This window comes from Vombatus ursinus, unplaced genomic scaffold (genome assembly GCF_900497805.2).
Source record: "Vombatus ursinus unplaced genomic scaffold, bare-nosed wombat genome assembly UNPS02012958.1, whole genome shotgun sequence".
Lineage (NCBI taxonomy): Eukaryota > Metazoa > Chordata > Mammalia > Diprotodontia > Vombatidae > Vombatus > Vombatus ursinus.
In genome coordinates this window covers 1123929-1151027 of record NW_020952736.1, presented here as the reverse complement: position 1 = coordinate 1151027, position 27099 = coordinate 1123929, and the positions used below count along the sequence as shown (strand labels likewise).

General features: G+C 40.2%; 1 protein-coding gene across 2 annotated transcripts in view; it reads left to right on the top strand.

Moving 5' to 3' along the window:
* The window catches only part of EIF4B (eukaryotic translation initiation factor 4B), a 39297-nt gene extending 19526 nt beyond the window's left edge, over positions 1-19771 (top strand). Inside the window, exons 5-15 of one of the 2 annotated variants that reach the window (XM_027858334.1) lie at positions 669-723; positions 1568-1708; positions 6245-6358; positions 6644-6817; positions 12902-13130; positions 13294-13385; positions 14611-14830; positions 15875-15936; positions 16403-16508; positions 17046-17118; positions 17647-19771. In XM_027858334.1, the coding sequence (XP_027714135.1) occupies positions 669-723; positions 1568-1708; positions 6245-6358; positions 6644-6817; positions 12902-13130; positions 13294-13385; positions 14611-14830; positions 15875-15936; positions 16403-16508; positions 17046-17118; positions 17647-17724 (1344 nt within the window). In that variant the 3' untranslated portion in view covers positions 17725-19771. Of the gene's footprint in view, positions 1-668; positions 724-1567; positions 1709-6244; positions 6359-6643; positions 6818-12901; positions 13131-13293; positions 13386-14610; positions 14831-15874; positions 15937-16399; positions 16509-17045; positions 17119-17646 lie in introns of both variants that reach the window. The other variant, XM_027858333.1, reaches the window with a different exon arrangement.
* Positions 19772-27099: the final 7328 nt, after the last annotated feature.

Below are 27099 nucleotides of genomic sequence, written 5' to 3'. Positions count from 1 at the left end.
CCCCCCAACACTATGCAACCTTATGCACTTACACCCACACACCCAGGTTTTCACGTGCATTTTTGCTATTAGAAATAGTGACAGGGTTTAGAAGTTAGAAATTAAGTATGGGACATGATATGTTGGGAGGAAACAATGGATTCTACCTTTTTGTCAACCAGAGATTTTCATTGAGTGGTATTTTCAACAAGGGCTTCAAATCAAAATTTACTTCTTCTCTGAATTTGTCCCATTTTCAGTTAAATAATAAAGAAGCTCATGGTATTATAAGCTTAGACTTGAAGAGGTCCAAGGTATTTTAACAACGATGTGACAAAGTACCTGAAAAAACACTTTAAATAAGCTTACAAGGGCTCTCCTTGTGGGGAAGGAAGCTAATTGTGATTCCCCAATTATTTAATTGCCGTTTATAATTTAAAAAGCAGTGTTGCTTGATGGTGTGCAGTTTTCTTTTGATTTGTTTTTTTGTATCTGAGCACTGCTCAACTTGTTCTCAGTTTTGTTGTTGTTATTGTTTAGAGAATTCTGTAGTTCCAGAAATCGGGGTTGGGAGTTACCTTTCATATTCTGGCTAGCCTCCAGCATTCAAGGAACCTTAACTATAGGCCTGTCTTGCGAGTTGTACATTTTGGTTTTTAACATTGGTTAATATAGTTACGTGCTCTTAGTCCATAGGCAACAGAAGAATACGAGTGGATGTTGCTGATCAAGCACAGGATAAAGGTAAGAGAGCCAATGAGGGTTTGTCAAGGACCTGGGATTAGAGCTAAGGTGCTGTTAGTTCCCCAATGGTTTTGAATAAAGGGATCCTGTCTTACCCAACTAAGGTTAGTTGTAGGCATGCCTGAACATATTTCAAGTAACAGTAATCATTAAACTAAAATGAATGTTATGAGGACTAGCTAACTCAATTGGATTGAAGAATAGGTTGGCAAGGCTTTGGGGAGGAGGCTGTTAACATTGCACTATAGTGGGGAAGGATACAGTATTTTCAGGCAGGGAATGAGGATTTTCTATGTGTCTAGGGCAGGTTGAACAGAAGTTATCTTCAGAGGAAAATTAGTTCCCTATAAAAAACCATTGCATTATATTTAGCATATCCATCTACTCTTCATAGCCAAATGCCTAGTATAAGGAGGAAGAGAAGAAAGTTATTAAGCATTTTCTATGTGCCAAGCATTGTTATCTCATTTGATCCCCATAAGAGTCCTGAGAGGTAGGTCCAATTATTACCACCCATTTTATAGTTGAATAAACTGAGGCAGACAGATTAGTGATTTTTCCCAGTGTCACAGAGCTCCAGTAAGTTCCTGAAGTTGAATTTGAACTCCAGTCTACTGACTCCAGGTGCAGTGCTGTTACCGTAATAGAGTTTCATGCTTGCTGGATCCCACCAGCTCTGTTCTCTCTAACATCTCAGAATTTAGTTCAGCTGTGTATAGATAGATGGCTCAGGTAATAATAATGGGAGAGGGGGGCCACCATTTGAGCCCTGAGAAACAGACATCTATTCTTTGTGGACTAGAATAATTAACAAAGTACTTCCATGGTTGTTGACCTTCTTTAGACCGAGACGATCGTTCCTTTGGCCGTGATCGGGATCGAAATCGGGATTCGGACAAAACCGATACAGACTGGAGGGCTCGCCCTGCCACAGACAGCTTTGATGACTACCCTCCACGAAGGGGGGATGATAGCTTTGGAGACAGTAAGTTCATATTCTAATAAGTCATCTTTTGCAAATCAAGAGACCTATGTAGAAGTGTAGCCATATTCCATAACAACATTTCCCAAATATTTAAAATTCTGTAACGTATTCTGACCTCAACACAGCTTGGGCTGGTGGGAATCAAGGATTGTGATTAGGCCTTGAAAGGTATTCAGCTGTGATAATGACTGTAGAAGAGAAAGTGGAGCCTAGAAAAGATAAAGAGGAGGGAATAAATATGTCCTTAAATTGCTTTATAAACACCAGTTTGGGGAAACATTGCCATAAAGTGAAGGCCTTTTAGGGGTCCTTGAACTTTTTTTTTAAAATATTTTGATAATATGTCAATATCATTGGTTTCATTTATAATCTTAGTATTTTATTTTATATATGTAAAAACATTCTGAGAGAAGGGGTCCATAGGCTTCATCTGAACTTCTACTGTGTCTTAACATCTATCATTAATATGGTTTATTTTAGGCAGGGGTGAAAGAAATAGTTGAAATTAATTATAAAATGCAAGTTGTTTCAGGTGTCAACAGCTGCAAAGGATGATTTTCTGGGTAATTGATTAGCATAAGGATCAATAAATTTTTCATTGAGGAACTATTCTTTATCTGAAGCCTTGAAATCAGCCAGTTGGAAAGAACAATGGTGTTTATCTGGTTGTGAACATTTTTAGGAAGGATGTGCCCTGGTGTGGTAAATGTACCAAAGGCTATATGGGGTTGAGATTGGTCTGTGAGTAAATGTCAGAGATGTCATGATGAAATAAGCAGTCATAACAATGGGGTACTCGAGGTGGTGATTCCAGAGCCGGGATTCAAACCCAAGTCGTCTTGACTTGAAAGTGAGCACTCTTTCTTCTGTACCAATTTGGTCTTCCCTATCCTCTAATAAACAAACAAACAGCAACAACAAAAACCAACCCTTCACTTGATCCTGCTACTCCTGAAATGATTTTCCTATGCATTTCCCATTCAGTGCTAGACTTTTTTCAAGATTAGACTATTCACAGTGATTCAGCTTCTCACCACTCTCACACTCCTGTCTCTGGTTACTAGTGACCTCTTAAGTGCCAAATTCAGTGTCTCCCTCACCTCCCTGCGATACTTGACACTGATGAACACTGATTTTTTAAAGTCAGTATTATTGTTAAAATTAACATCAGAGTATCAGTAGCAGAAATAAAGTTCTGTGTTGTCTTTCCAGTCTTACAATTGCACGTTTTTACCAAAAATGGTATTGATACTTTTGTTTTTACACAGCATATCTTATGAAGTAGTGATTGACAGAAGGGGAGAGATGTATCTCTTGACTTTAAGCAGTAGGCTCTTAGCTTTGACAGTTATATTTATTTGACCTGTTTTGTTGATGCTTTGCTTTACATTGTTGCAGTCATCATGTGTATTGTTCTTTTAGTTTTGCTTTCTTCACTCAGCATCATTTTATGAGTCTTCCCATTATTTCATTGAATTCTTTATAACTGTCTTTTAGCTTAGTAAAGATTCCGTTATAATCATGTTTTATCTATCATCTTTACTTACTGGATGATTGTATGGTTATACTTCAGATTACACAACAATAATTGTGATCATCAATGCTTAAAAGTATTAATAATGATTCACATTACAGTATTGCTTCAACTTTTACTAAATGCTCATTTTGTAGTCACTAAGGTCTCTTCTTCTTCTAAGATTCTATGAAATGTACATCAGTGATCTGTCCTTGCCTGCCTTTCTGTTTCTCTGCATTTCCTTTTGATGGGCTTACAACTTGTCCCATCAATACAAATGACTCATAAATGTTTTCTAAGTTATGGCTTCCAGATCCTTGTTTCTGACTATCTCCTGGACAATTCCACCTGGAATTCCTACCAATACCTGAAATTCAGTAAGTCCAAAGCAGGATTCATGTACTTCCTCTCAAAATTACCTGTTTTATTTGTTTTAAATGATAGATTTTTATTGATTTCTTTATTTGACATTGCTTGGATACACTCCTGTGGTCATCTTCTCTCCTAGAAAACTATCCTTTATAGTAAGTAATTTTAAAAAAGAAAAAGGTAAAAAGAGGAAGAAACCAAAAACCAGTGAATGCATTGTTATGTCTCCCACCTCTGGAGAGGTAAATATATCATCGCATATCTCCTTTGAGGTCAGGCTTTTTCTTTATACTTTAAAAATATTCGATTTTGATCGTTTTGTAGTGGTTGTTTTTTTTTCCTTGTTGCAGCTGTGTATACTGTTTTCCTAACTCTGCTTATATTGCTTTGCATCAGTTCATGTAATTCTTTCTTATGCTTCTATATTCATTGTTTCTTAGAAGTATAGTAGTATTGATTATATTTGAGTACACTTGTTTAGCCATTCCCCAATTGATAGGCATCTACATTGTTTTCATTTCTTTGCTATCGTGGAAAGTGCTGCTATAAATATTTTGGTGTGTGTGGAGAGCCTCTTTTTGTCTTTTTTGTTAGTGACCCATTTGGAGTATGTGCATAGCAATGAAATGTCTAGGTCAGAGGGTTTGCGCAGTTTAGTTACTTTATTTGCAGTAATTCCAAATTCCCTTTCAGAATAGTTCCACCAAAGTCAATTATTCCTGTCTTTCAATATCTTTACCACTTTAATGTGTATGAGGTGAAATCTCAGGTGAAAAACCAAAAAAAGAGAAGGAAAGAAGAGGAAAAAAAAATCAACAAAACCAATCAGTAAAAAGTCTGAAAATGTGTACAGCATACCACACTCATTATGCCCTCTGACTATTCATAGGGAAGGAAAAGGGAGTGTCTCTTCTCATATCTTTTCTTTGCAGTCATAATTGTTCTTGATCATTTTATAGCATTTGCTTTTTATTTTTTTACTGGTGGCTCTTTTCCAATTAAATTGATGTAATCTTTATGTATATTATCTTGTATCTGCTTGCTTAATTCTGAATCAATTTATGTAGATCTTTCTATGCTTCTCTACATTTATTACATTCACAGTAATATTCCGTGTTATTCATTGACTACAATTAATCCCTAATCAGTAGGTATCTGCTTTGTTTCTAATTCTATACTATCATAAAAATTACTGCTATAAATATTTTAATGTAGATGGATCCTTTTTTGTCAGTGACCTCCAAGGAAAGGGGGCAGTGAATAATAGACCAAGGAGTGAAATCTGTAAGTCAAAGAATGACATTCTAGTCACTTTGTTTTTGCATTCTTACAAATTGCTTTCCAAAATAGTTGTACTGCTTCACAACTGCCCCATAATACACTAGTGTGCCTAACTTCCTACAACCTTTTCCACCAGACTAGTTCCATCTTTTGTTATTTTTGACAGTTTGTATGTGAAGTGAACTTAGGGTTGTTTTGGTTTGTATTTCTTTTATCATTAGTGATTTGGAGCATTCTTTCTTAGATATATATCAATTTTATCTCTTATAATTGCCTGTATTCTTTAGTTAAAAATAATCCATAACAATGAAAGATGTATGATTTGCTTCTTTTCTAATTTTTTATTGTATGAACTTTAATGTTGAAGTCCCATATCTTTTTAGAATGTACTGTGGAGTATGGCAAGCATCACATAAATCACTTAGGAAAATTTGCGTTTTTTCTTATTAGGGATTTGGAACATTCTTTGATATGGTTATTAAGTTTTTAATTCTTTTGAGAACACTTTGTTCATATCCCTGACCACTTTTCATTTAATAGTATCTCAACTACCTAATCATCCAGCTTAAAGCCTTAACATTTTCAAGTCCCTCATTCTTCATACAACTCATTCCAGCCAATTATCAAGTTCTATTAGTCCTGCCTCTCTAATTTTTATTTCCTCTTTCTAATGTCCATGCCTCACCATTCTAGCTGCCAGCCACCCAGGTTTTAGGTCCTTACTGCTTCTTACCTAAACTGTTGAAATAGCTTCTCATCTCTCTTCACTTCATATCTCAAAATCTTCAGGGCATTCCCATTACCTATCACTATTGTGAGTGTTCAAGGATTGAAATCTGGTGAAATCTACCACTTTAATTCTATGTGTTACCTGGTGGTGTTACTAACCACTATTCACAGTGCTCAAAACAGACTGGACTACTCAACTGCTCCACAAACTCTTCCTGGCCTTTCCAGTTCGGTCCTTTTCCACTTCATATCCTTCTGACCACACCTACTATATCCATCCTTTACCCCAGTCTCTACCTGTTGAAATCCTTTAAGGCCCAATTTAGATGCCATCTCATTCACAATTATCTAATTTGTATTTATAACACACACACATATATATATCATTTTCATCATTTACTCCTAAATTTCATGAAAGCATGCCACCGTAACTTATTTGTCTTCGTGTATCTTTAGAGTTCAGTGCTTTGCACACAGTAAGTATTTAATACAGTTTTTATTTTATTTTATTTAGCTCAGTAGCCAAATTGTGTTAATGTTTTAGGATAGGACTCCAGAATTCCCACTTGGCAGTACTGTCTAAGTGATTCACAGGTACTGAGTAACATCATCAGTCTTGTTACCTGCATGTTTCTTCCTAGAGTATCGTGATCGTTATGATTCAGACCGGTACCGTGATGGTCCACGACGGGACATGGATCGATACGGAGGAAGGGATCGATATGATGACAGAGGCAGCAGAGACTATGATAGAGGTATGTAGTTCTCTTAGATTGCCCCTGAAGGATTAGGCTGGAAGGAAATAAAAGGTTTTACCCTGTAGGAAGGGGCCAGTTATTCTTTTTAATTGATCTAATTTCTAGTGACCTCAAGCTTTATGCCAGTACAGGTAGGGTTTGTATGTAACATAACAAACTTATTGAAGAGTTCGTTAGCTTATTTTTTTCCCCCAATCATCCTTTTGCCTTTTCCACTAACATAGTAATTCTCATTTTAGGATAATTGTATCTTTTTGTCATTGCTATCCTCTTGTCCCACAGGCTATGATTCTAGGATAGGCAGTGGCAGAAGAGCATTTGGTAGTGGGTACCGTCGAGATGATGACTACAGAGGAGGAGGAGATCGCTATGAAGACAGATATGATAGACGAGATGATCGGTCATGGAACTCAAGAGATGATTACAGCCGGGATGATTTTAGGCGTGAAGACAGAGGTAACTTACTCTTTTCCTCAAAGCAAGGCAGCTAAGGAAACTTGAGTTAGAGAATTAATGTTGTGAAAACATGTTTTTTGTGGTTTCATGTCCAGTCCCTTCTGACTTAGCCTTTGGAAACCAAGCAGAAGCTTAAGACCAACAGTTTCCCAATTTTCCTCACAGTTCATTCTTGGGAAAAGTATCATAAAGTAAATTCTGTTTTTCCATAGAAAGAAACTTACTATGTCTTTTGTACAGAGAAAATTTTTTAAATACTGAATTGTAATTGTGGGTTACATTCTTACATTAGTATTTTTTTAACTTAAATACAAAAAGACAAAGAAAAACCATCTCCATGTACACAGCACAACATAAAAAGAAGATTCTGTATAAAACCATGGATTTCCATTTCACAATGTTTACTTTTTTTTTTTAACTGTAATAAATACTACACATCATTTTCAGAGTTGCTTTTCTGTGCTTCCTTCTAAGTTTTCTTTTATTCTCTGTTATATGCTTTTCTCCCTGTTTCCCCACCCCACCCTAGAGAATATCATGATTAGACAGAAATATGTATTCTTACATTAATCTTAAACTTAATCCTACCCATCAAGCTATGAAGGTTGCATTCCTAATCGAGGTTTATTTAGATACATACCTATGACCTATGAAATGATCATGAATGTATTGTACATATTAAGGAGCCACATGGTTTGAAGAGATCTGAGTTATAGTCTGAAATGTGCTGCTGTATAACTCTGGGGAAGTCAGTTAACCTCTAGGGGTCTAAATTTATCCATAGTAAAACGGAAGAGTTGTGTACTAGCTGATCAGTCACTTGAGGTCCTTTCTACAGTGGTGTGCAAATTAACTGGGATTAAGTAAAATAAATTTATTGACAATACAGTAAATCTTACAGCTTTTTACATCTTTTTAAAAAGCCTTTTGCTGCCATTCTTTAGTTGTTCACTATGAAACCAAACTTTTAGCACATTAGATATTAGGCGTACTTTAGATAAATAGTTCATTTTTTCCAAATCTAGCCTTGATTATAGTTCATAGATTTTCAATGGAGTTTCATTCAGTTGAGTTCTTAGGACATGTTTATATCTATTTCTTAGGTAAACTTCTTTACCTTGCTGACATACAGCATAATGTTTCAGTATTCCATCTCCGCTTGGGAATTTCTGCAAGTACAGAACAATTCTTTATCTTTTCGTCATCTTTGTGTATTTGCCCGAATTCATCATTCCCTCTGGAACAAGACCTCCATAAAAAATCCCAAAGTAATTTTGCGTAAATACTTCTTTGACAGTTTGATGCCCAGATTTTACAGGTTTTGGACTTAAGTCTTTGGAATTCTGGTCTTTGTATTTCCTTGCCTGTGATAAGTATTTTTAGTTTGTGGCAATGGTTGACAATAACAACCTGGATGAGTTAGTTGCCAGGTCCTCTGAAAATCTTATTTTGTTTTCCACATTTTGCTTTGTGCTTCCCATGCAACTGATTCTTTTTCATTGCGGGCTTGAATAAGTTTTACAATTCTTGCCTTCCCCACATCACTAATGCCTGTCATCTTTGACAGTTATTAAAATGTCCTCTTTATGAGCTACCGCCATCAAACATTTCCTTGGCAGTAATCAAGCAATAGCCATTCTTTGAAGTTACAAAATGTAAAATTTAGCAGGAGAGAGCAATGTGGGAAAAACCAACACAACTAAAAGAGAACCAACTAAAAGTGGGGAAACCAGTTCAGTACAGTTTCATCTGGTCTAGGGTCAGAATCACCCAGGTGACAATAGAAATACACACTTCACAAATATGAGGCTATGTCAAAATTATTGCTTACTCCAAGTGATTTGCACCCTGCTATCATTCTAAAGGACTGATTATAAAGTATACGTCCTATTAGGTACTAAAATATCTCCTAAATTTGCTCTAACGCTAATATATAATCATTAAACACGATTTTGCTTACCTTCTTAGCATAGAAAAGTACTTTAGAAGGATAAATTAGAGGAATATATGTCTCAGCTACATAGAAGATTTTGACCTGACTCATTCCTCTAAGACTAGTAGAAACATTGAGAAGCATTCCTTCCCTTACCCAAAAATAAGACTTGTTCAAAAAAAAAAAATATTTGATGGCCTCATTAAAGACTTAAATTGTGTGAATTTTGAAGAACTAGAAATATTCTCTTGAATCTTTGAGAGAAAAGGACCTGACCTTGCAGTACAACATGTAAAGAGTTGGCTCAGGTACTTTCTGTAGTTGTGGAATTATCTTGTGATTTCTTTCCCCCTAGTAGACTTTGGTATTGTTTCCAGGTGGCTTAATGTTAAATGGGACCAAATTGCCACCTGCCAACAATGTTGTCATACTGTTGTCCTGCACCTCACTTAAGACTGGACAACTTTACCTCTGAAGCCAATCATGTCATATACTTGGCCCAAAAAGAAGGGCCACTAGTGATTGGCTTCACTGTTGTTCCTAGAAGAGGGAAAGAGTCCTGACATGTGGGAGTTTGATAGAAGATTCTTTATTCATTTTAGGATTGGGTAGCATTCAGTGTCAAGACCACTTTCTCCCCCATTGGGATTCCCCTGGTTCTCTGGTACTGAAGCCATCAGAGACTGCCTCAGTCTTCATCAGGTTGTCAGATTGCTTCCTCCTTCCCCAAACTTCAGACTGATTTTAAAATTCCGTTTCAAAAACCGTTTAATATGCAAAGCACCATTAGGCATTGGTGATTAAAAATTGCCCCCAAAAAGGAAGCATTCCTGCCTTCAAAAAGCTTACATTCTGCCAGGAAGATACAATAATGTAAATATGAGGGGAGAGGAGAAAGCAGTGATAACTGGGAAGATCAAATAAAGCTCCATAGAGCAGGTAGCACTTGAGCTGAGCCTTGAAGGGGAAGATATGAGAAGCAGAGAATGAGTAAGCATAGGGGACAGCTGGTCATAATACAGGAAGGTAGAGGACAGAGTGTAAAGAACATGAAACATCTAGTAGTCCAGTTTAACTAGAACAGACTGTGTATGAAAGTAAGCGACATGAGAGAGCATTGGGAAAAGCAGGTTGGAGCCAAATTGTGATATGCCGGTACCTGGAGGTAGTGGGGAGCCACTGAAAGTGAGGAGAACGTTATAGTCAGATCTCTGCCTTCGTTTATTTGGGCAGCTTTGTGGAGAGGAAAAGACAACGAGTCCATTAAATTTTTGAGGAGAAAATGAGAGTCATGTGTTCATGTATTTCCCTTCTAGCATCTTATTTGTTAGAAGGGAAGGTTCTTTTGGAGCAGGGAGATTCATCGAGAAGGGAGTGTACATCAACAGAATATCTTTTTGAAAAAGAAAAGCATTAATGAGGGCCAGGACCCTAAGGTATTGGTTAGGGATAAGAAGGACATGGCTAGGAGACAATGTCGAGTTGGTGAAAAGGTCCCTGATTGGTGGGGGTGGGGTAGGAAGGAGGGAGGGTCAAAAAATACCCCAAGGTTTCCTTTTAAGTAGGTATACAGCTCGTTGTCTAACAGTATCAGGACTATCTCATTCTTCCAAAGTTCAGACAAACTTAATCTCAGGCTGGTTCCAGGCTTGGTCTACAGCCTTGCCAGAAACTGGGTCCCCTTCCCCCTGGTGCAGTGTTGTCAGGAACTCTACATTTGAGGACATTCCACACTATGTCTCCTTACAGGGTTTGGTTTTGTTTGCACAGAATTTCATGTATTGCCCTGTCTTATTCCTCACCCCTACCCCTTTCCTTAGCCAGCCTCCTTAATGAAGAGAAACAGTTAAGTAGGGTCTAAGAAAGGAACTATTTCTGACAACCTATGCTTCCCACTCTACCAAGAGAAGGGACAGACTTTATCTTTTGCCCACTGCACTAAGATGGCTTCTTGCAGTTCTTCCTACTCACTTCACTATCTTCTTTTGATTTTGCTTTCTTCAACTTTGCCACTTAACGCAAGTCTTCTTTGTTTCTCTAGATCCCTAAAATTCATTGTTGTTATTTTTTTAATGGCATATACTGAAATTTGTTCTGTGTCCTCATATCAAAGGAGTTCTCCCTTCCCCCTCCCCCCTTTCTAATTCTTTGCTCCCATAAAGAGTATAAAGCCACGAATATTCTGGTACTCGAAAAACCTTTGTCACTGACCTCTTTACGGTATCTGCCTAGGTAAACTTCACTCATGTTACAGTCGTTTCAGAAGTTTATTGGGATCGGTTATTCACTCTAGTATTCATTCATATAGCCTGAGAAGTTGTTATTTAACATCTATCATAAATATGTAAAAGTTTGTGGTTTAGGTAACATCAGCCTAGAACATCGACTCCAAAACATTGTATACTTAAATATTCAGACGCTAAATCCTGTTCTGTCTGTAAATAATCTTTTCGAAGAACATGTTGTCGCTATTTTTTGCTTTGGACATTTTTCAACTTTGATCTTTGCATAAAAGCGATAAAATTCTGGACTGATATTATGACATTTAAAGAGGACCAATTAAGGAAATACAGAAAGAAGGAAAATTTAAGTATCTACCTACCGTGTACTGAGCTCATGGGATACAAAAACAAAACATGGGCTTTTCAACTGAGAGAATATAACATAATCACATTATGTTATATCAAAATGATAGCTAGCTTTTGTGTAGCACTTTTATAAATGTTATTTGATTCTTACAACAGTCCTGAGAGAAAAGTGCTGCTATAATCCCCATTTTACAGTTGAGGAAATAGGTTGAATGACTTGGTGGACATTTTGGTCACATAGCTAGTAAGTGTCTGAGGCCAGATTAACCCTAGTAGTCTCTTTGAAGAAGAGAGCACACTAAGGGGATCAGCAGCGGCTCTTTATTGGGTGATGGCACATGCACTGAACCTGGAAGAAATCAAGGGGACTCTGCAGGAGAGTGCAGGTGAGGAGAACAGTTTTTGTTCTCTTCCCAGAGGTGGAAGATGGCAAACAGAGTTTGGGAAACAGAAAGTAAACCAGTTTGTCTAGAACAGAAAGTTTGTGTTTTATCCTAGAGGCCATAGGGAACTACTTAATGGTTCTTGAGCAGGGAAAGTACATGGTCAGACATATGCCTTAGGGAAATTATTTTAATAGCTTTGTAAAAGAAAGACTGCAGAAGAGGGGAGACTGGAAGCTGGGGAGTACAATTAGGAGACTATTTCAGTGTTCTAGTCAAGAGGTAGAGAAGTCATGACAACTATAGTTTCACGGCCACGGGAGGAGAAATAATATTAGTGTGAGACAACACATAGGGAGTAGTTGGGGGGAAGGGCAGTGGATATTTTGGTCGTAGAGTCAATGAAGCTTGCAAACAGAATGGACATGGATAGGAGGCAGAAAGGGGAGAATTTAGGATGGTGCCAAGGTTGTAAACCTGGATGACTGGGAAGGTGGCAGTTCCTTCATCAACAACAGGGAATTTTGGTAGGTTTAGAGGGGAATGTGAGAAATTCTGCTTTAGATATGTTGGCGATAACCAGGGGGCATCTTTTGGGGAGGTATTTGACAGGCAGGCTATCAGTGGAGTAGGACTGGAGCTATGGAGAGAGTCTAGGGCTGGATATCTATTTTGGGGAGCCATTTGCCTAGAGGTAATAATTAAACCCAAACCCATGACAACTGATAAGAGGATCAAAAGGAAGGTATAGAGCTAGAAAAGAAGATGGGCCAGAGCAAAGCTTTTGGGCCATCATGGGATAAGATGTGGATAAAGATCCAGCAAAGTAGTCTGAGCAGCTGGTGGGTAAGTAGAAGAAATCAATCATTGGTGACTTTGTATAAATGGTTTTTTCAATAGTGTTTGTGTATGAAAGGAAGGAGAAAGAGATTCTAGTTCAGTAGCTTAAGGAACTAGCAGGGTAAGGTGTTGGGGAAACAGGCTGATCTGAGTGGAAGAGGGTTCCTCTGGAGAACAGTTCATACTGTCTACAAAGTCCATTATTGCCATTTTTAAAGATGATACTGAATCGGTGGACCGCTCATTCTATCTTGGAGCAGATGCCTGTGTGTGAGAATCTGGTTTTAAGCCTGTAGAAACAGATTTGAGGAGACCTTACATTGGGCTTTCTTTAACTCAGGTCCCCCCCAGAGACCCAAACTGAATCTGAAGCCCCGGAGTGCACCCAAGGACGAAGATTCATCAGCTAGCACCTCACAGTCTAGCCGAGCTGCCTCCATCTTTGGAGGAGCAAAGCCAGTGGACACAGCTGCTCGGGAACGAGAAGTAGAGGAACGACTGCAAAAGGAGCAAGAGAAACTGCAACGTCAGCTGGAGGAGCCGAAACTGGAAAGACGGCCCCGGGAGAGGTGAGGGGGGAGCCCACACGCCAGGAGCATTTTGCCCTTAGCCCCCAGAGCCATCTGCAATGAGGCCGAAATCAGTTGGTGCTGCTGAGTGGCCCCAGAGAGTCCAAGCTCCTGTCGTTTGGGCCGTAGATCCTTGTATTTCATCCTCTTCTCTCTTGTACAGACACCCAAGTTGGCGAAGCGAGGAAACTCAGGAACGGTCAAGGACGGGAAGTGAATCTTCACAGACTGGGAATACAGCTCCATCTGGCAGAAGTAAGTCAAGACCAGATAAGGGGAGGGAAACATGCCTTATGGCTAGCTCAGTTTTCTGTGTTCTTCAAAGCCAGGAATAGTATGTAGACTGAAATTTACACAAATTATCCAAAGATTTATTTTAGTAATTTTAACAAATGATAGAGCTTCTTATTTGGAAATATCTTTTTCATTCAATTTTTTAGCTTTTATTGAGGGTGCTGAATGTATTGGCTAGTATTTTCTTTCTCAAGTCTACACTGTGCTTTCAGTTTTTCCACCTAAGTGTTTTGTATTTGAGAATTTATAACACATACCTCAAAGCTGAAATTGTATGTCATTTTTTTGCCACACGTATTGTAGGAATTTGTTGTTGATACGTACTGTTTTAAAATAGCTTCTTCTCAGGATGTAAACCCTGTGTGTTAATGTTCTTTAAATTGTTTTGTAAGTACATTTTTATTTTGTGTGCCTATTCACATGAATTTGCGCTTAAAAGGGAATTCATATTGCATTTTCAGATTGTATCTTGATAGCTTCTGGAAAACATGTGCCATTTACCTCCAAAAATCAATATACTAACTAAATAATGTATCTCAACCAATTTATTTTTATTTTAGATTAGATTTTTAAAATCTTTCTCTAAGGAACCTGGCAAGTCATACAAACTGTAGCTCTTGCTACAATTTGAGGAAATTATTTTCTCTCTCTGAAAATCTGGCATGGGGGGGGAGTGTGACTGAGTGCAGAAGAGGAGGACATGTAGGTAGAGGAAAGAATAGAACCGTCCTGAACCAGGGACTATGTGTGTGATGTCTTATTCCTCTGCTTTCCAAAACTTTCTAAGAAATTAAATTTATTCATGCAGTGCTTATATTTGACCCTATGATATCTCTTTCTGAAAGTGGCTATTGAATTGCTATTTTAAATATGAATTTAATCTTGCTCATGATATGGTAGTAATTAAACCAGGATTTCAAATAACCCAGCTTAAGACAATTATAAAATAATGCCAGTAATCATAGTAGCTGACCTTTATATAGCACCTCACCGTTGGCAAAGCATTTTTACATATTTGAAACATGAACATATTTGACAATATTCTTGGAACAGTGATAAGAAAAAAACTGAAATTGATCAAAGTACTTCTCCTGGCGTGACATTAATAAAATATTAAGGAAACAAAGTCACTGTAAAGAGCTCCTACCCTTTCTGTTGATAGCTTATTGTCATACTGTTCCTGCAGACACACGAAGGAGGGAGAGTGAGAAATCTCTCGAAAATGAAACATTCAACAAGGAAGAGGACTCTCATTCTCCAACTTCCAAGCCTTCTAAATCAGATCAGCTTCCCTTAAAGGTGATGCCTGCGCCTCCACCAAAGGAAAACGCCTGGGTGAAACGAAGCTCCAATCCTCCTGCTCGATCTCAGAGCTCAGATTCTTCAGAGCAGCAGTCTCCCACAAGGCAAGTCTGGGCTTGTAGGGGCAGCAACTTTGTCAGCTATGAGGCTTGGGGTCGATTTGATATTGACTATTTTATTGATGCTGTAATACCTTATTTAGATTTAGGATTACCAATAAAAGGGGCTAAGGGGAGAGAATATGCATATATTTTTTTAAATTTTATTAACTTGTTTTAATTTATCAACAATCACTTCCATAAGTTTTTGAGTTTTAAATTTTTCTCCACCTCTCTCTCTGAGATGGTACACAATCTGATATAGGCTATACATATACATTCCTATTAAATGTTTTCACGTTACTCATGTTGTAAGGAAGAATTAGAACCAATAGAAGGAACCACAAGAAAGAGGAAACTAAAGGGAAAAAAATAGCAAATTGTATGATTCAATCTGCATTCGAACTCCATAGTTCTTTCTTTGGATGTGGATAGCATTTTCCAGAATAGATCCTTTCATTGCTGAGAAGGGCTCAGTCTGTCAAAGTTAGTCATCTCACAACCTGGCTGTTACTGTGTACAATGTTCTCCTGGTTCTGCTCACCTCACTCACCATCAGACCATAAAGGTCTTTTCAGTTGTTTCTGAAGTCCGCCTGCTCATCATTTCTTATAGCACAATTATATTCCATTACAGAGAATAAGCATATATTAAGCACCTACTGTGTGCCAGGTACTATGCTAAGCACCTTACAAATATTCCAGTTGATCCTCACCACAACCTTGTGAGGTAGTTTTCCCTATTTTACAATTGAGGAAACAAACAGTGGCTAAGTGACTTTACCAGAGTTGGACAACTAGTAAGTGAGACTAGATTTGAACTCGGGTCTTACTCCAGGCCCAGTACTCTTTCCACTGTGTCACCTAGCTGCCCCTGATAAAACATTAGCTATAATATCTTCCATGTTATCTTCCCTTTTTTTTTTTTTAAATGTCATGATGTTAAATGTAACATTATAATGCTTTTCAGAGCTTTTGACAATGTAGTCCTAGATTTGCCACATGTGCCTTGGACTGTTTGATAAATCTTGTTATATCTATTTTTCCCTAGTGGTGGAGGAAAGGTAACATCCCAGCAGTCTGAGGAAGGACCAGCTAATATTTCAAGGAAAGGTGAGGTATATTCCTTGGAATTGGTTCTTTAACCATTAGCCTACATAGAAGGCAAAATTCATTCTTCCTTTCCCCTAAGGCTTTACTCTCTGGATGCCTGGTCAGTGCCTTCTTCTTGCCACTAGAGGGCAGGAAAGCTCTCTTGAGAGAGCCCAGGGCCCTGCCCTTTCCTGGTAGAACATTCATCTCTAAGGGGGGAGGAAAAAACAAAGAGAAGGAAATGAACATTCTCTGTCAGAATTGAAAGACCAAACCCACAAGGCCAAGGTCACTTAAAAATGTTATAACTCTTTTTGAGAGAGTTTGAGAAGAAGCCTATAGTCAGTCCATCCAAGTATTGATTTAGCTATGCCACCTCCATTCTAAACCATGGTTGCCACTCTTTCAAAACCTTTCACCCAAGCTCGCAAGAGGGGGATGAGTGATTGCTTTTCTTCAATAATTTTGTGTCTTTCTATTCCAGCAGATGAGAATAAGGTAGATGGGGTGAGTGTGCTGAAAGGCCAAAGTGGGAACTCCAGCCGTGGCCCAGTGGATGGAGGAAGTAAAGACCATTGGAGGGAGTCTGATAGGTGCGGTTATGTTCCCTGACTGACCCCCAAGTGTATAGCTGGAGGAAAGATGCTTCCTTTCTATCATGAGTGTGGTGTGTTGGGTGTGTTTTCACACAGAAAACATGAATGGCCTCATAGCAGAGAATCCATAATTCCCAATACAAACCTTAAAAAGACCATTTATCACATTGTAGGATTTAGAACTGTTAGTAAGATCATCTAGTCCAGTTCTGATCTTACAGATGAGAAAACTGAAGTACGAGAAAGATAAATAACTTGCGCAGGAGGAGAGATTCTGCACCCAGATCTTTTGTGTTCTCCACTGTTCCATGCTACATGCCTGTGCAGGTGTGGCCTCTTGTTTGTTGTCTCAGGTTGTATCTGCCAGAGTTAAGTGTCCACTGGAGCTAAAAACCCCTTGGGTACATTTTTATTGAACTTGATATCATCTGTACTAAGTGACCTCGGACTTAGGAAATTAGAAATCTCTGAATGTGTAGGTAACAGGTATCTGAAGGAAGTATACATTTTTTTTTTCTTCATCTCCCTTTGCAGGAAGGATGGCAGAAGAGATCAAGACTCAAGACCTGCATCTGAGCCAAAGAAACCTGAAGAAAATCCGGCCTCTGTAAGTGTTAATGTGTTCATCTTTAGTTTTTGTTTGCTGTCGTTTTTCTGAAATTCTACTTCTCTGGGACCTTATAACTTTGCTTTGAATTTTGCCAGCTTACTCATGACATGTAAATGGAGTGCTTTTTTTTTAATTGCTTTTTTAAATTTGTTGGAATTGACAAGGTCTTTATGACCCTTATGGGGGTAGAATGAGGAAGCCCTGATTAAGTGCTTTATCTGTATGTGCAGTGTAAAAAGATACCCCTTTTTCCACCTTCTGAGAGAGGGGAGAAGAGCTTTAAAAAAAAAAAAAAAGACACAAATGGGCAAGGGTCCTAAAAGGCAGAAAAACACAAGAGGAGAAGGATATGGCCCATTTACTACAGTACAAATACCTTTCAAAATACAAAGGCAGAAAATTTCACCAATTTTGTCTGTCAAGAAGATGAGCCCAGTGATAGTGAGATGGGACTCAGAAAGTTCATAATCCCTACATAAGAAAGTGTCATGTATCTTACCCACACCGTTGCTCTGATTCTTACAGAAATTCAGTTCTGCAAGCAAGTATGCAGCTCTCTCTGTTGATGGTGAAGATGAAAATGAGGGCGAAGACTACAACTAATAAACCTCCACAACTTGTGCTTTCTCCCCGTCTCTCGCCAAACTGCAACATTTGAGAGCAAATCGAACCTCTATCCAGACAAGACAAAATAAAACTCACCATCTCCTGGAGACCTTTCTTAACTTTTTTTTTTTTTAAAGGAAAAAAAAGGAAAACAATGAAATTCTTTTGCATGCTGCTGCAGCCTTTAAAGTATTAAACTAACTGGAGAATTTCCAACCAGTGTAGCCAGAGAGAGAGAGAGCCGTACAGCTTTTTAAAAGAAAAGTTCTGGTGTGTTTTAGCAGCACCACATAACTGCCTGTATGATTAGTGCCTAGGGTCCTCCTTTTAGCAGAAACGTTAATAATATTAATGAGTTGGTTTCTGAAAGCTGGTTGGGTGATAGGACGGATGCAAGGAAGGAGGTGGGTTTTCTCCCTCTTAATTCTTGCTATCTTATTATGGCATATATGAATTCTGAAACATTATCCGAATAAAACTTCCATCCTTGAAGGTAGGCTAAGTAGTGTCTGAGGTTATTTTAGTCTCTAGGAGGCTGCCAGCCCCTCCTCTCATTTAATCCCAAGCTGTTGGGGGCCAGTAATGGAGGGAAATGTCGCCCGGTTTTACCCCCCAAGGGGGTGGTTGGGAGTTGGTGGAGAAAGGAAAAGACATACTACTTGGTGACCAGATGCAGTAGTGGGGTGGAATCTGGGTCTGGGGCTAATAAGAATCCTTTTGGACCAGATAAAGTGAAAGGTCAGAATCTCCAGAAACCATAAGTAATTATTTCTTGGAACATAGATGTGGGAACTTGTAGATTCATCCATAATCTATTGCAGTCCTGAATCTTAGGAATTTCGGGCCTTAAGTACAGTTAAAGTCTTACATACTTCCCTTACTACCCACTCACCTTTTCTGCAGTCTCCCCAATTAACATCTTCTGTTTATGTCATGTAACAGGTCATTTCTTGGGCCTCAGATAGACCAGGGAGCTGTCAGGTGAGGAATTAAATTGCTATTCTAAAGCAAAAGAGCTTCCCATTGCTCCCTTTTGACCCCTCTTGCTACTCCTTGTTCCTCGCCCTGGTCTGCGCCAGCACCAGCTTCCTTGTTCCCTTGTGAGCACCAGCAAAATGGAAGAGGTGATCTTAGGGAGCGAATAAGGAATGGATTGATAGAGGCTATTGAGTTGGTAGCCTTTCCCCAGCCATTTTCTCCTTTCATTTGGATGGTTGATGTTCTCCACTGGAATCCCACACTAATATTCAGATTTATTATGTGGCCTAGACCAGTGTGTGGCTTTTTATCTTCCCCTGAGAGAATAAATGATGATTGTGAGAGAACTACTCGACAGGGCATTGGTTTCTGTTGCAACACAAAAGACCATTGTATTTGATTTTATGTACAACGTTGTGAGGGTCAGCATAGTGTAGATGCTTTCTTCCCCCTTCACCAAATATTAGCACCTATGAGAGGAGGATGCCATCCCGGTCTTTACTACTTGCATAATTCTTCTCCGGGCAGTCTTAGATTATTCCCAGCCTAGCCAAGTTGGTGAGCTGGTATTTGTGTGGCTGCAGCAGTGAGTATATTGAATCATTTTATAAGGTGGAAATAAAAGGTAGACAAATTGAATAAATTATTAAATACAAGTAATTGGCATGGATTGGCCATTCGCTAGGAAGTGGACATTTAGAAGGCACATCCAGACTCAAGCAGTTAGAACCCATTTGCCATAGGTGTTGGTAAGGTAGGGTTTGCCCTCTTCATTTCTACTGTCCTTCCAAATAGTTGTGTCCAAGAAGCTGTGCTCTCCACTTCCCTTCTTGCTCCCTCTGTTAGACCAGGTACAAGGATTGATTTGCGTCCAGCACCTGAAGACATGTAAAATTTGTACAAAGATATCTTCTATGAAAATGATTTGTAATCTGTAGACTCAACTACCTGGGAGATGTCTTATGATGTAAAATCCCCGTCCTTTGGGCTGTGGGATTTGGTGGTGGGTTTTTTTTCTGGGTTTTTTGTTTTGTTTTCTCCAAATAAACCTAATCTTTAAAGTTCCTTTTTAATGCTGAAATTCTTTTATTTGCACATTGAGTGCTCATGAATTTTTGGTACGTGGACACTTCCCGTCCCGTTACTGAAAGTTCATCATATTCATAGAGTTTACCAATGGATGCTATTCTTTGGAAAGGACCACTGGTGGGCAGCATCTCATTTAATGCTCATTGAGAACTAGGGATTAAGAGCATTTAAAATGGTCTCTGCCTATTTCCCGTGGTGTTGCCCTTGAATATCTTGCAAGGTTGTCCCACCTCATTTCACTTGTGTTATTTCTTTTGGTCATACATGAAGGGCCAGGAGTTCTTGAGCATATGTGGTACAGGGTCAGTATAGTCATGACTTCTTTTTCTCCATATTTTCATCTTTGAATCTTTAAAAAAAGGATACTTTCACCTCTCCATTGCAACAGAAACCAGAGGCTGACTCTGTGTAAAAAGTTTAAAAGATGCGGGGTCCCAGCTACCAGAGTCATTTGTGATGAAGTCAGAGGAGCCATGACCCTTCCATTAGACCTAGTGGGACTTTTCCTAACAGAAAGTCTGTTGTGGTAGAAGTGGGAATGGCTAGGTTAGAAATAAATAATCCTAAGGAGGGAAGGAACCTGGAAACCTCGGGCATCAGAGCCACAGGGGCCTGGAGCCATTAACTTCATTTGGCTGACAAGGAGTTTCTTGGCCTCCTCACACCTCACACACATTTCCCTCCCTCCCAAGAGGGGCAGTGGTGCAGCCAGCTAAGGGAGAATGAGAATGGGGATCTACCTCCCTGGCTAGGTCTGACCCGAGGTAGTGAGTAAGAAGAATATCTCCCCACCTGCTGTAGTACTGCTCTTTATTCCACCTCTAGCTACTTCTAAATGGCTTTCCATGGCCTTAACTATGTTGGCCTGGTCTTTGGGGATTGGATTGATAAACAGGCTGAAATGAAGAATGGGCTGGTTTGGAGCCCGTATCCCTGGTCCTGATGCCAGATAACTGCCTGTGTGGCTGGGAAGGTCATAATCTCTATAGGTCTCGATTCAACTCTAAAATGAAAGGGCTAAATTAGCTAAGGCCCTGTGGAGCTCCAAATTTTGTTCTTTTCAGAATGACTGTTGTAGGGATAGAGAAATCTTAATTTAAGGCGACATGTCTTTGGGCTGGTTGGCCTACTTTCTTTCCCACTTGGATGGTCACCTTCCCTTCACAAAAAAAAAAAAAAAAAATGCCCAGGACACAATGGTCCCCAGAGCATGAAGTTGGGGGCGTTGTCTTAGTTCCATAACAGCATCTGGTTTCCCAGGGTGCTGCTAGGGTTGCACATCTGCTCCTAGAAAGTGTATTTGCCAAATAAATTTTGTCTCCTGGCAACATTATGGCCCATAGGGCTGGGGTGGGGGACTCCACCTTCCTTACCCTAGATCCCAGCTCCAGGAAGTTAGAGAGGGAGCCTGGGGGGGCAGGGTGGGGGGAGAGAAGAGATGGAGAGGGTGTAGCTGCATTGCTCTCCACCCACCAGGCTGGACAACCTTCTGTGAGACAAGGCAGCCTCTGTCTTCAGCTTGGAGATCCACCCCTGGAGCCAGCTCAGCCCCTTCCCCTCCACTCCCCAGTTTCCCTCTCTCAACCCCTCTGCTTGAACTCCCCCCATCCCAGCCAGTGGAACCCAGGACCCTTACCAATCTTTGCAGAACTAGGAAGTACTTGTGGGGAGATCATGGAAGAGGGGGTTCCTGCTGTGACAAGGTGGGCTGCCCTCTGTGGAATCAAGGTGAGAGGGCAGATTGGGGGTGGGGGGCGAATAGGCTTTCACCTCATCAGCATCTGTTCACCATCACCTACCACCCTGCTTAGCTCTCTTTTTCTTGATCTTTTACGGCTCTGAGCTGAGATCCAGAATGCCAAGGGTCTTCCAGCTCCACTCCTTGTCTCCTTACCTCCATCACCCTTGTGTGTCATCTCTGCCCCCCACCCTTCTTGACCTCATCCTTCCTCCCTGCAGCCTCTCCCGGTTTGAAGGTCCGCCTCTCGGCACCGTCTTGGCCCCAGATTCCTTGTGACTTTAGTTCCATCACAAATAGAATCTCTTTTGAAGTCCAGGGTATCTTTATATCCCTACCTAGAGCTAGCCCCAGTGACTGGCACAGAGTATGGCCCTTTAGTAGACACTGAATGAATGAATTTCCCAATGGAGTCTGGAGTAGCATGCTAGGGAGAGGTGTTAAGAATGTGTCCCTGAAGAATGTGAATCCAATTCAACAAACAAACATTCCAGCCTTATAAAACATTAGACTTGGACGTTCTTTATTTTACAGATGAGGAAACTGAAACCTCGAGATGGAAAGTGACTTATCGAAGGCCACACAGTCAGTTAACCAGTGACAAACCCTAAAATAGGGCAAATACTATCAAGACACTTGCCCTAAGCCATAGGAAGAGCTAGAAGGAAACTTAGAGGCCCAGAGAGGCTGACTTTCCAAGGGTCAGTCACACAGCTAGTAAATGAGGCAGGATTTGAAGAGGTTTTCATTAACTCCATGCCCACGACTTTAGCCACTGCAGCACCAGGCTATTACCAAGAGCAGAAAAGAGAGAGCCCCAGCCCTGTCACATCCTTCCTTTGTCCTTCCTGTTCAGCTTTTTCTCTCATCTCCTCCCAGCCCCTGCCCCCTCTTCCCAAAGTCCCCCATCCCTATTTCTTGCCCCTCAGCCTTCCCCCTTCTCAAATGATACCCAAACTGGCCAAAATTGATAAGCATGTTTCCTTGGGCCTCTCTCCTTTAGAAATAAGAACCAAGGGTCCCTAGATCCCAGCCACACCTACAAGCCCCCGTACTACTAAGGCCCCATGGGTGACCTCTGCACCATGTGCTACTTCCCCCAATCCAGCTCTGAGTCAGGGACTCTACCAGCCCAATTGGCTTTGGCCCTGTCGTCCCACCCCTTCATAATCTGTACCAGATTTCTCAGTCCCTGCCAGAGCCAAAATGAGGTAGGAAAGAAAATGATAGAACGGAGGCTGGGATAGCCGGAGAGGCAGAGCCTGAACTGGTCGGAGCTCTCTCCCGGGCAGACACTAGGCATTCATCCGTGAGCATCTATTTCCCCAAACACACATTTCTCACTATTGCTTCCATCGTGGAAGGTGGGGAGAACTATGGCAGATAAGGGAGGCAAGAGGCCCTTCGGGCAGTGATGGGCATTGAACCTGGAGTCAGAGTAAGACAGCCTTCATTCCTTACAGCGGTAGGCATAACTCAAATCCCACACACACTGCCCCTGCACAGACACGCTGCCTATTAACCTGCCTCCCTGAGGGCCTAGTCAGCTATCAGATGCAACATCTTCGATAGGAGAAAACTGGGTTAGGGACTAGAAATTTTTGTCTCATGTCTACCATCCTACTAACAGATTGGAGCAGGTGAGTAATGCAGTGAATAGAGCACTGGCCCTGGAGTCAGGAGGACCTGAGGTCAAACCCGGCCTCAGTCACATAACACTCACTAGCTGTGTGACTCTGGGCAAGTCACAACCCCAACTGCCTCATCAAAAAATAAAAAACAACCAAAAAAGGAGGTTATAACTACCGATGGCCATCCCAGATCCTCTTACCTGGATTATTGCAATAGTTTTCTAACTGATCTCTGCCCAGTGTCTCTCCCCTCTCCAATCCATCCTCAACCCAGATGCCTAAAGTGCTAATCATCCTCATACTCAGTAAATAAACTCCAGAATCAAATATGAAGTCCTGTGTGGGACATTTAAAGCTCTTCACAACCTGGCCCCTTCCAGCCCCACCAGCCTTCTTCCACTTGACTCTCCACACTCCAATCATTGCCATTCCTCACAAAACAACCCAACTCACAGCTGCTTTTGCTTGGCCTTCCTCTTCCCACCCGGGCCTAGCATGTTCTCCTCCATCCCTTGCACCTCCATGTACTCAAGGATCCAGCCACGCTGACCTTGCTTGCACACAACCCTCCATTGACGGGCCCTGTGCCTTCGTGTTGTCTGCCCCTAGCCTAGAATGGCTCCCCTATCCCCGTACCCCACCCTGCTCTCCAACCTCCTGGCTTCCCTGGTATCCTGCAATACTCAATTCATATCACATCTTCTGCAGGAAACCTTCCTGGGTCCCCACCCACAGTTACTACAGCCTTCTTTCTGAGATGATCTTTCAGTTTTACATTGTATATAACTTACATGTACCTAGTTATTTATTTTTGTTTGTTTTTTGGAGGCAATCAGGATTAAATGACTTGCCCAAGGTCACACAGCTAGTGTCTGAGGCCAGATTTAAATTCAGGTCCCCCTGACTCCAGGGCGGGTGCTCTATCCACTATGCCACCCAGCTGCCCCTGTACCTAGGAAACTGAGCCAATTTTATAAAAATAAGAGCCATTCCCCAGTTGATAAATGATCAAAGGCTATGAACAGGCAGCTTTCAGAAGAAGAAATCAAAGCTATCAATAGTCACATGAAAGAATGCTTTAAATCACTACTGATCAGAGAACTGCAAATTAAAACAACTCTGAGGTACCACTTCACACCCAAAAGATTGGCTACCATGACAGAAAAGGAAATGACAAATACTGAAGGGGATGCAGAAAAATTATCTCCCATTAGAACTTGAGCTCCTGAAGGGCAGGGACTGTTTTTGTCTTTCTTTGTATCCCAAGTGCAGGAAGATAGTAAGTGCTTAATAATTGCTTGTTCATTATCATAAGCAAACAGTTTATACTTAGGTTAGAGGGATTAAAGTTAGATATAGACATGAGGAAGTTCTTGATTGTGAGAGATTTGAATCTCATTTTGGAATGGGGAGAGGAAAAGGCAAAGGTTAGGAAGAAGTATTTAAAAATAAGAGATTCTCCAATGATTGGGATGGGATAGGATATGATCCTGCTCAGAGAGAGAGAGAGCTAGATGAAATGATCTGTCTAGGTTCTCTTCCTTAGCATGCTCCTTCCCTTGGCCCTTTTAATAAATTCTCCCTGATAAGAGGAAAAACTAAGGAAAGAGTGGGGGACATCCTGACCAAGGAGAGGAAAAGATAGATCTCTTCCTGAGTCCTCCTCTCTGTTTCAATAACTCAAATTCAATTCAGCAACATGATTTGACTTGACCTAAAAGCAATGGTATGCTGGTAAACGTTTAACTTGGAGGTGGGGAGAGAGTACACAACACACACTATTAAGTTTAATCTGCATTATTATGATTTTCTCAATTACGTTGTTTTTTTAGGCTATGCAGTGGGGTTAGAGTCACACAGCCAGTAAATATCAAGTGTCTGAAGCTGGATTTGAACTCAGGTCCTCCTGACTCCAGGGTTGGTGCTCTATCCACTGTGCCACCTACCTGCCCCTCAATTACTTTCTTAAATGTAGACAATTAACAAAACAATAAATCAATAAAAAACAAGCCCCAATTTATAGCATTTGCTGATTTCTGAGGTATAAACGCTCACACTGAATACTGAGAAAAGTCAAGAGCCTATTAAAGCTGGTACCAGCTCACCTCAGCCTGAAAGACACTTCAATGCTTGGCATTCAAGGCTCTCCACAATTTAGCAACACCTTCCAACCTTTTCTCATTTACTATCCTAAACTAAACTGAACTATTCCCAAGGCTAGGTGCTTTCTCCTTCTTCTCTCCTCTCTAACCTAGAGTTTATCCTCTTGTTGAATTCCCACCCATCCTATATTTGAATATATATGTACATATGCAAATATAAATATATGTGGGAAATATCTACACATGTATGGGTGTATGTGTGTGTATATATAGATATATAAGAAAATATATATATGAAATGTCTTTTGCCTTTTGTCTTTACACCAGTCTTTTCCCCACCACCACATACATATCAAGCTCTCCCTTATGACCAAAATAAATAAGGGAAAAGGTCTGAAACAGAGACTGACAACATATGCAATATTCTGTTCTAATAGCCCTCCCCCTCATCCCGGTACCTTTCTGCTATAAGGGAGGATGTTTCATTACCCTTCATTAGTTTTTCCTTTACTCCGAGTTCAATTTCATTTTATTTAAAATTTTTTTTCAACCAGCAAAAATTCACCTTTTCTCTCTCCTATCCCAATACCTCCCCCTCTCTTTTTAATGGAAAAAAAAAAAAAACTCTTGTTACAAATGGGTATAGTCAAGCAAATAAAATTTCTTGTCCATATCCAAAAAATACATGTATCTCATCTTGCACTCTGAGTCCTTCACCTTTCTTATCAGGAAGTGGTTAAATGTTTCATCATTAATCCTCTGGAATTATGATTGGCGCTCCTAATCTAAGTCAGAGTTGTTTACCTTGGCCATATTGTTTTCGTCATATAAATTATTCTCCTGGTTCTGTTCACTTCACTCTGCATCTGTTCATACAAGTCTTCCCAGGTTTCTCTGAAACTATCCCCTTCTTCATTTCTTATAGCACAATAATATTCCATCATATCTACATGTCATCACTTGTTCATCCATTCCCCAGTTTATGGCACCCCTTCTGATTCCCATTCTTTGCCATCTCAAAAAGAACCATAGGTTTTTGGTACATCCTTAGAGTTTGTTTTGCTTAGGACTAACCCCTCCCTTAGTGTACTCTCCCTATAATTCACCCTTTCTCTTCTCACTCTTTCCCTCCTTTCTCTGTTGAGTGAAATATATTCCGGTACTCAATTCTGTGCATGTGTGTGTGTGTGTTTGTGTGTGTGTATGTAATCTTTCCACCTTTGACCAGTTCAGATGAGAGTAAGGTTCAAGTGTTAAGTCATTTCCTTCACTCCTTGTTTGTATAGGTGCCTACTTGCACAACCTGATTATGCTAATTTTCCTTAACCTTCCTTTCCCTTCCCCATAATCTCCCTCAGTCCCAGGACATTCCTCTTCCCATTTCTTTCCATTCTCTTAAAATCATCAAGAACATTCTCAGGCCTTGTCTAATTTTGCTCCCTCCAGTGGATAGAACACTGGCCCTGGAGTCAGGAGGACCTGAGTTCAAATGTGACCTCAGACACTTGACACTTTGCTGTGTGACCCTAGGCAAGTCACTTAATTCCAACTGCCTCACCAAAAAAATTAATAATAGCAATAATTATAATTATACTCCCTTAATAGTCCCTGATGATAACATGATTAAAAGGAAACATATAACATCATCTCCCTATACTAGAATGTAAGCAGTTCATCCCTGTTGAGTACTTTAGGCTTATTCATTAATGTAGAATCAAGTGTCTGGAAAGGTCAGAAAGGGCCAAGTTGTGAAGAGGTTTAAATGCAAAACTCAGGGTCTGTCATCTGGAGGTGATAAATTGAAGCCCCTGAAGTCAATGTCAGGGAATGACAT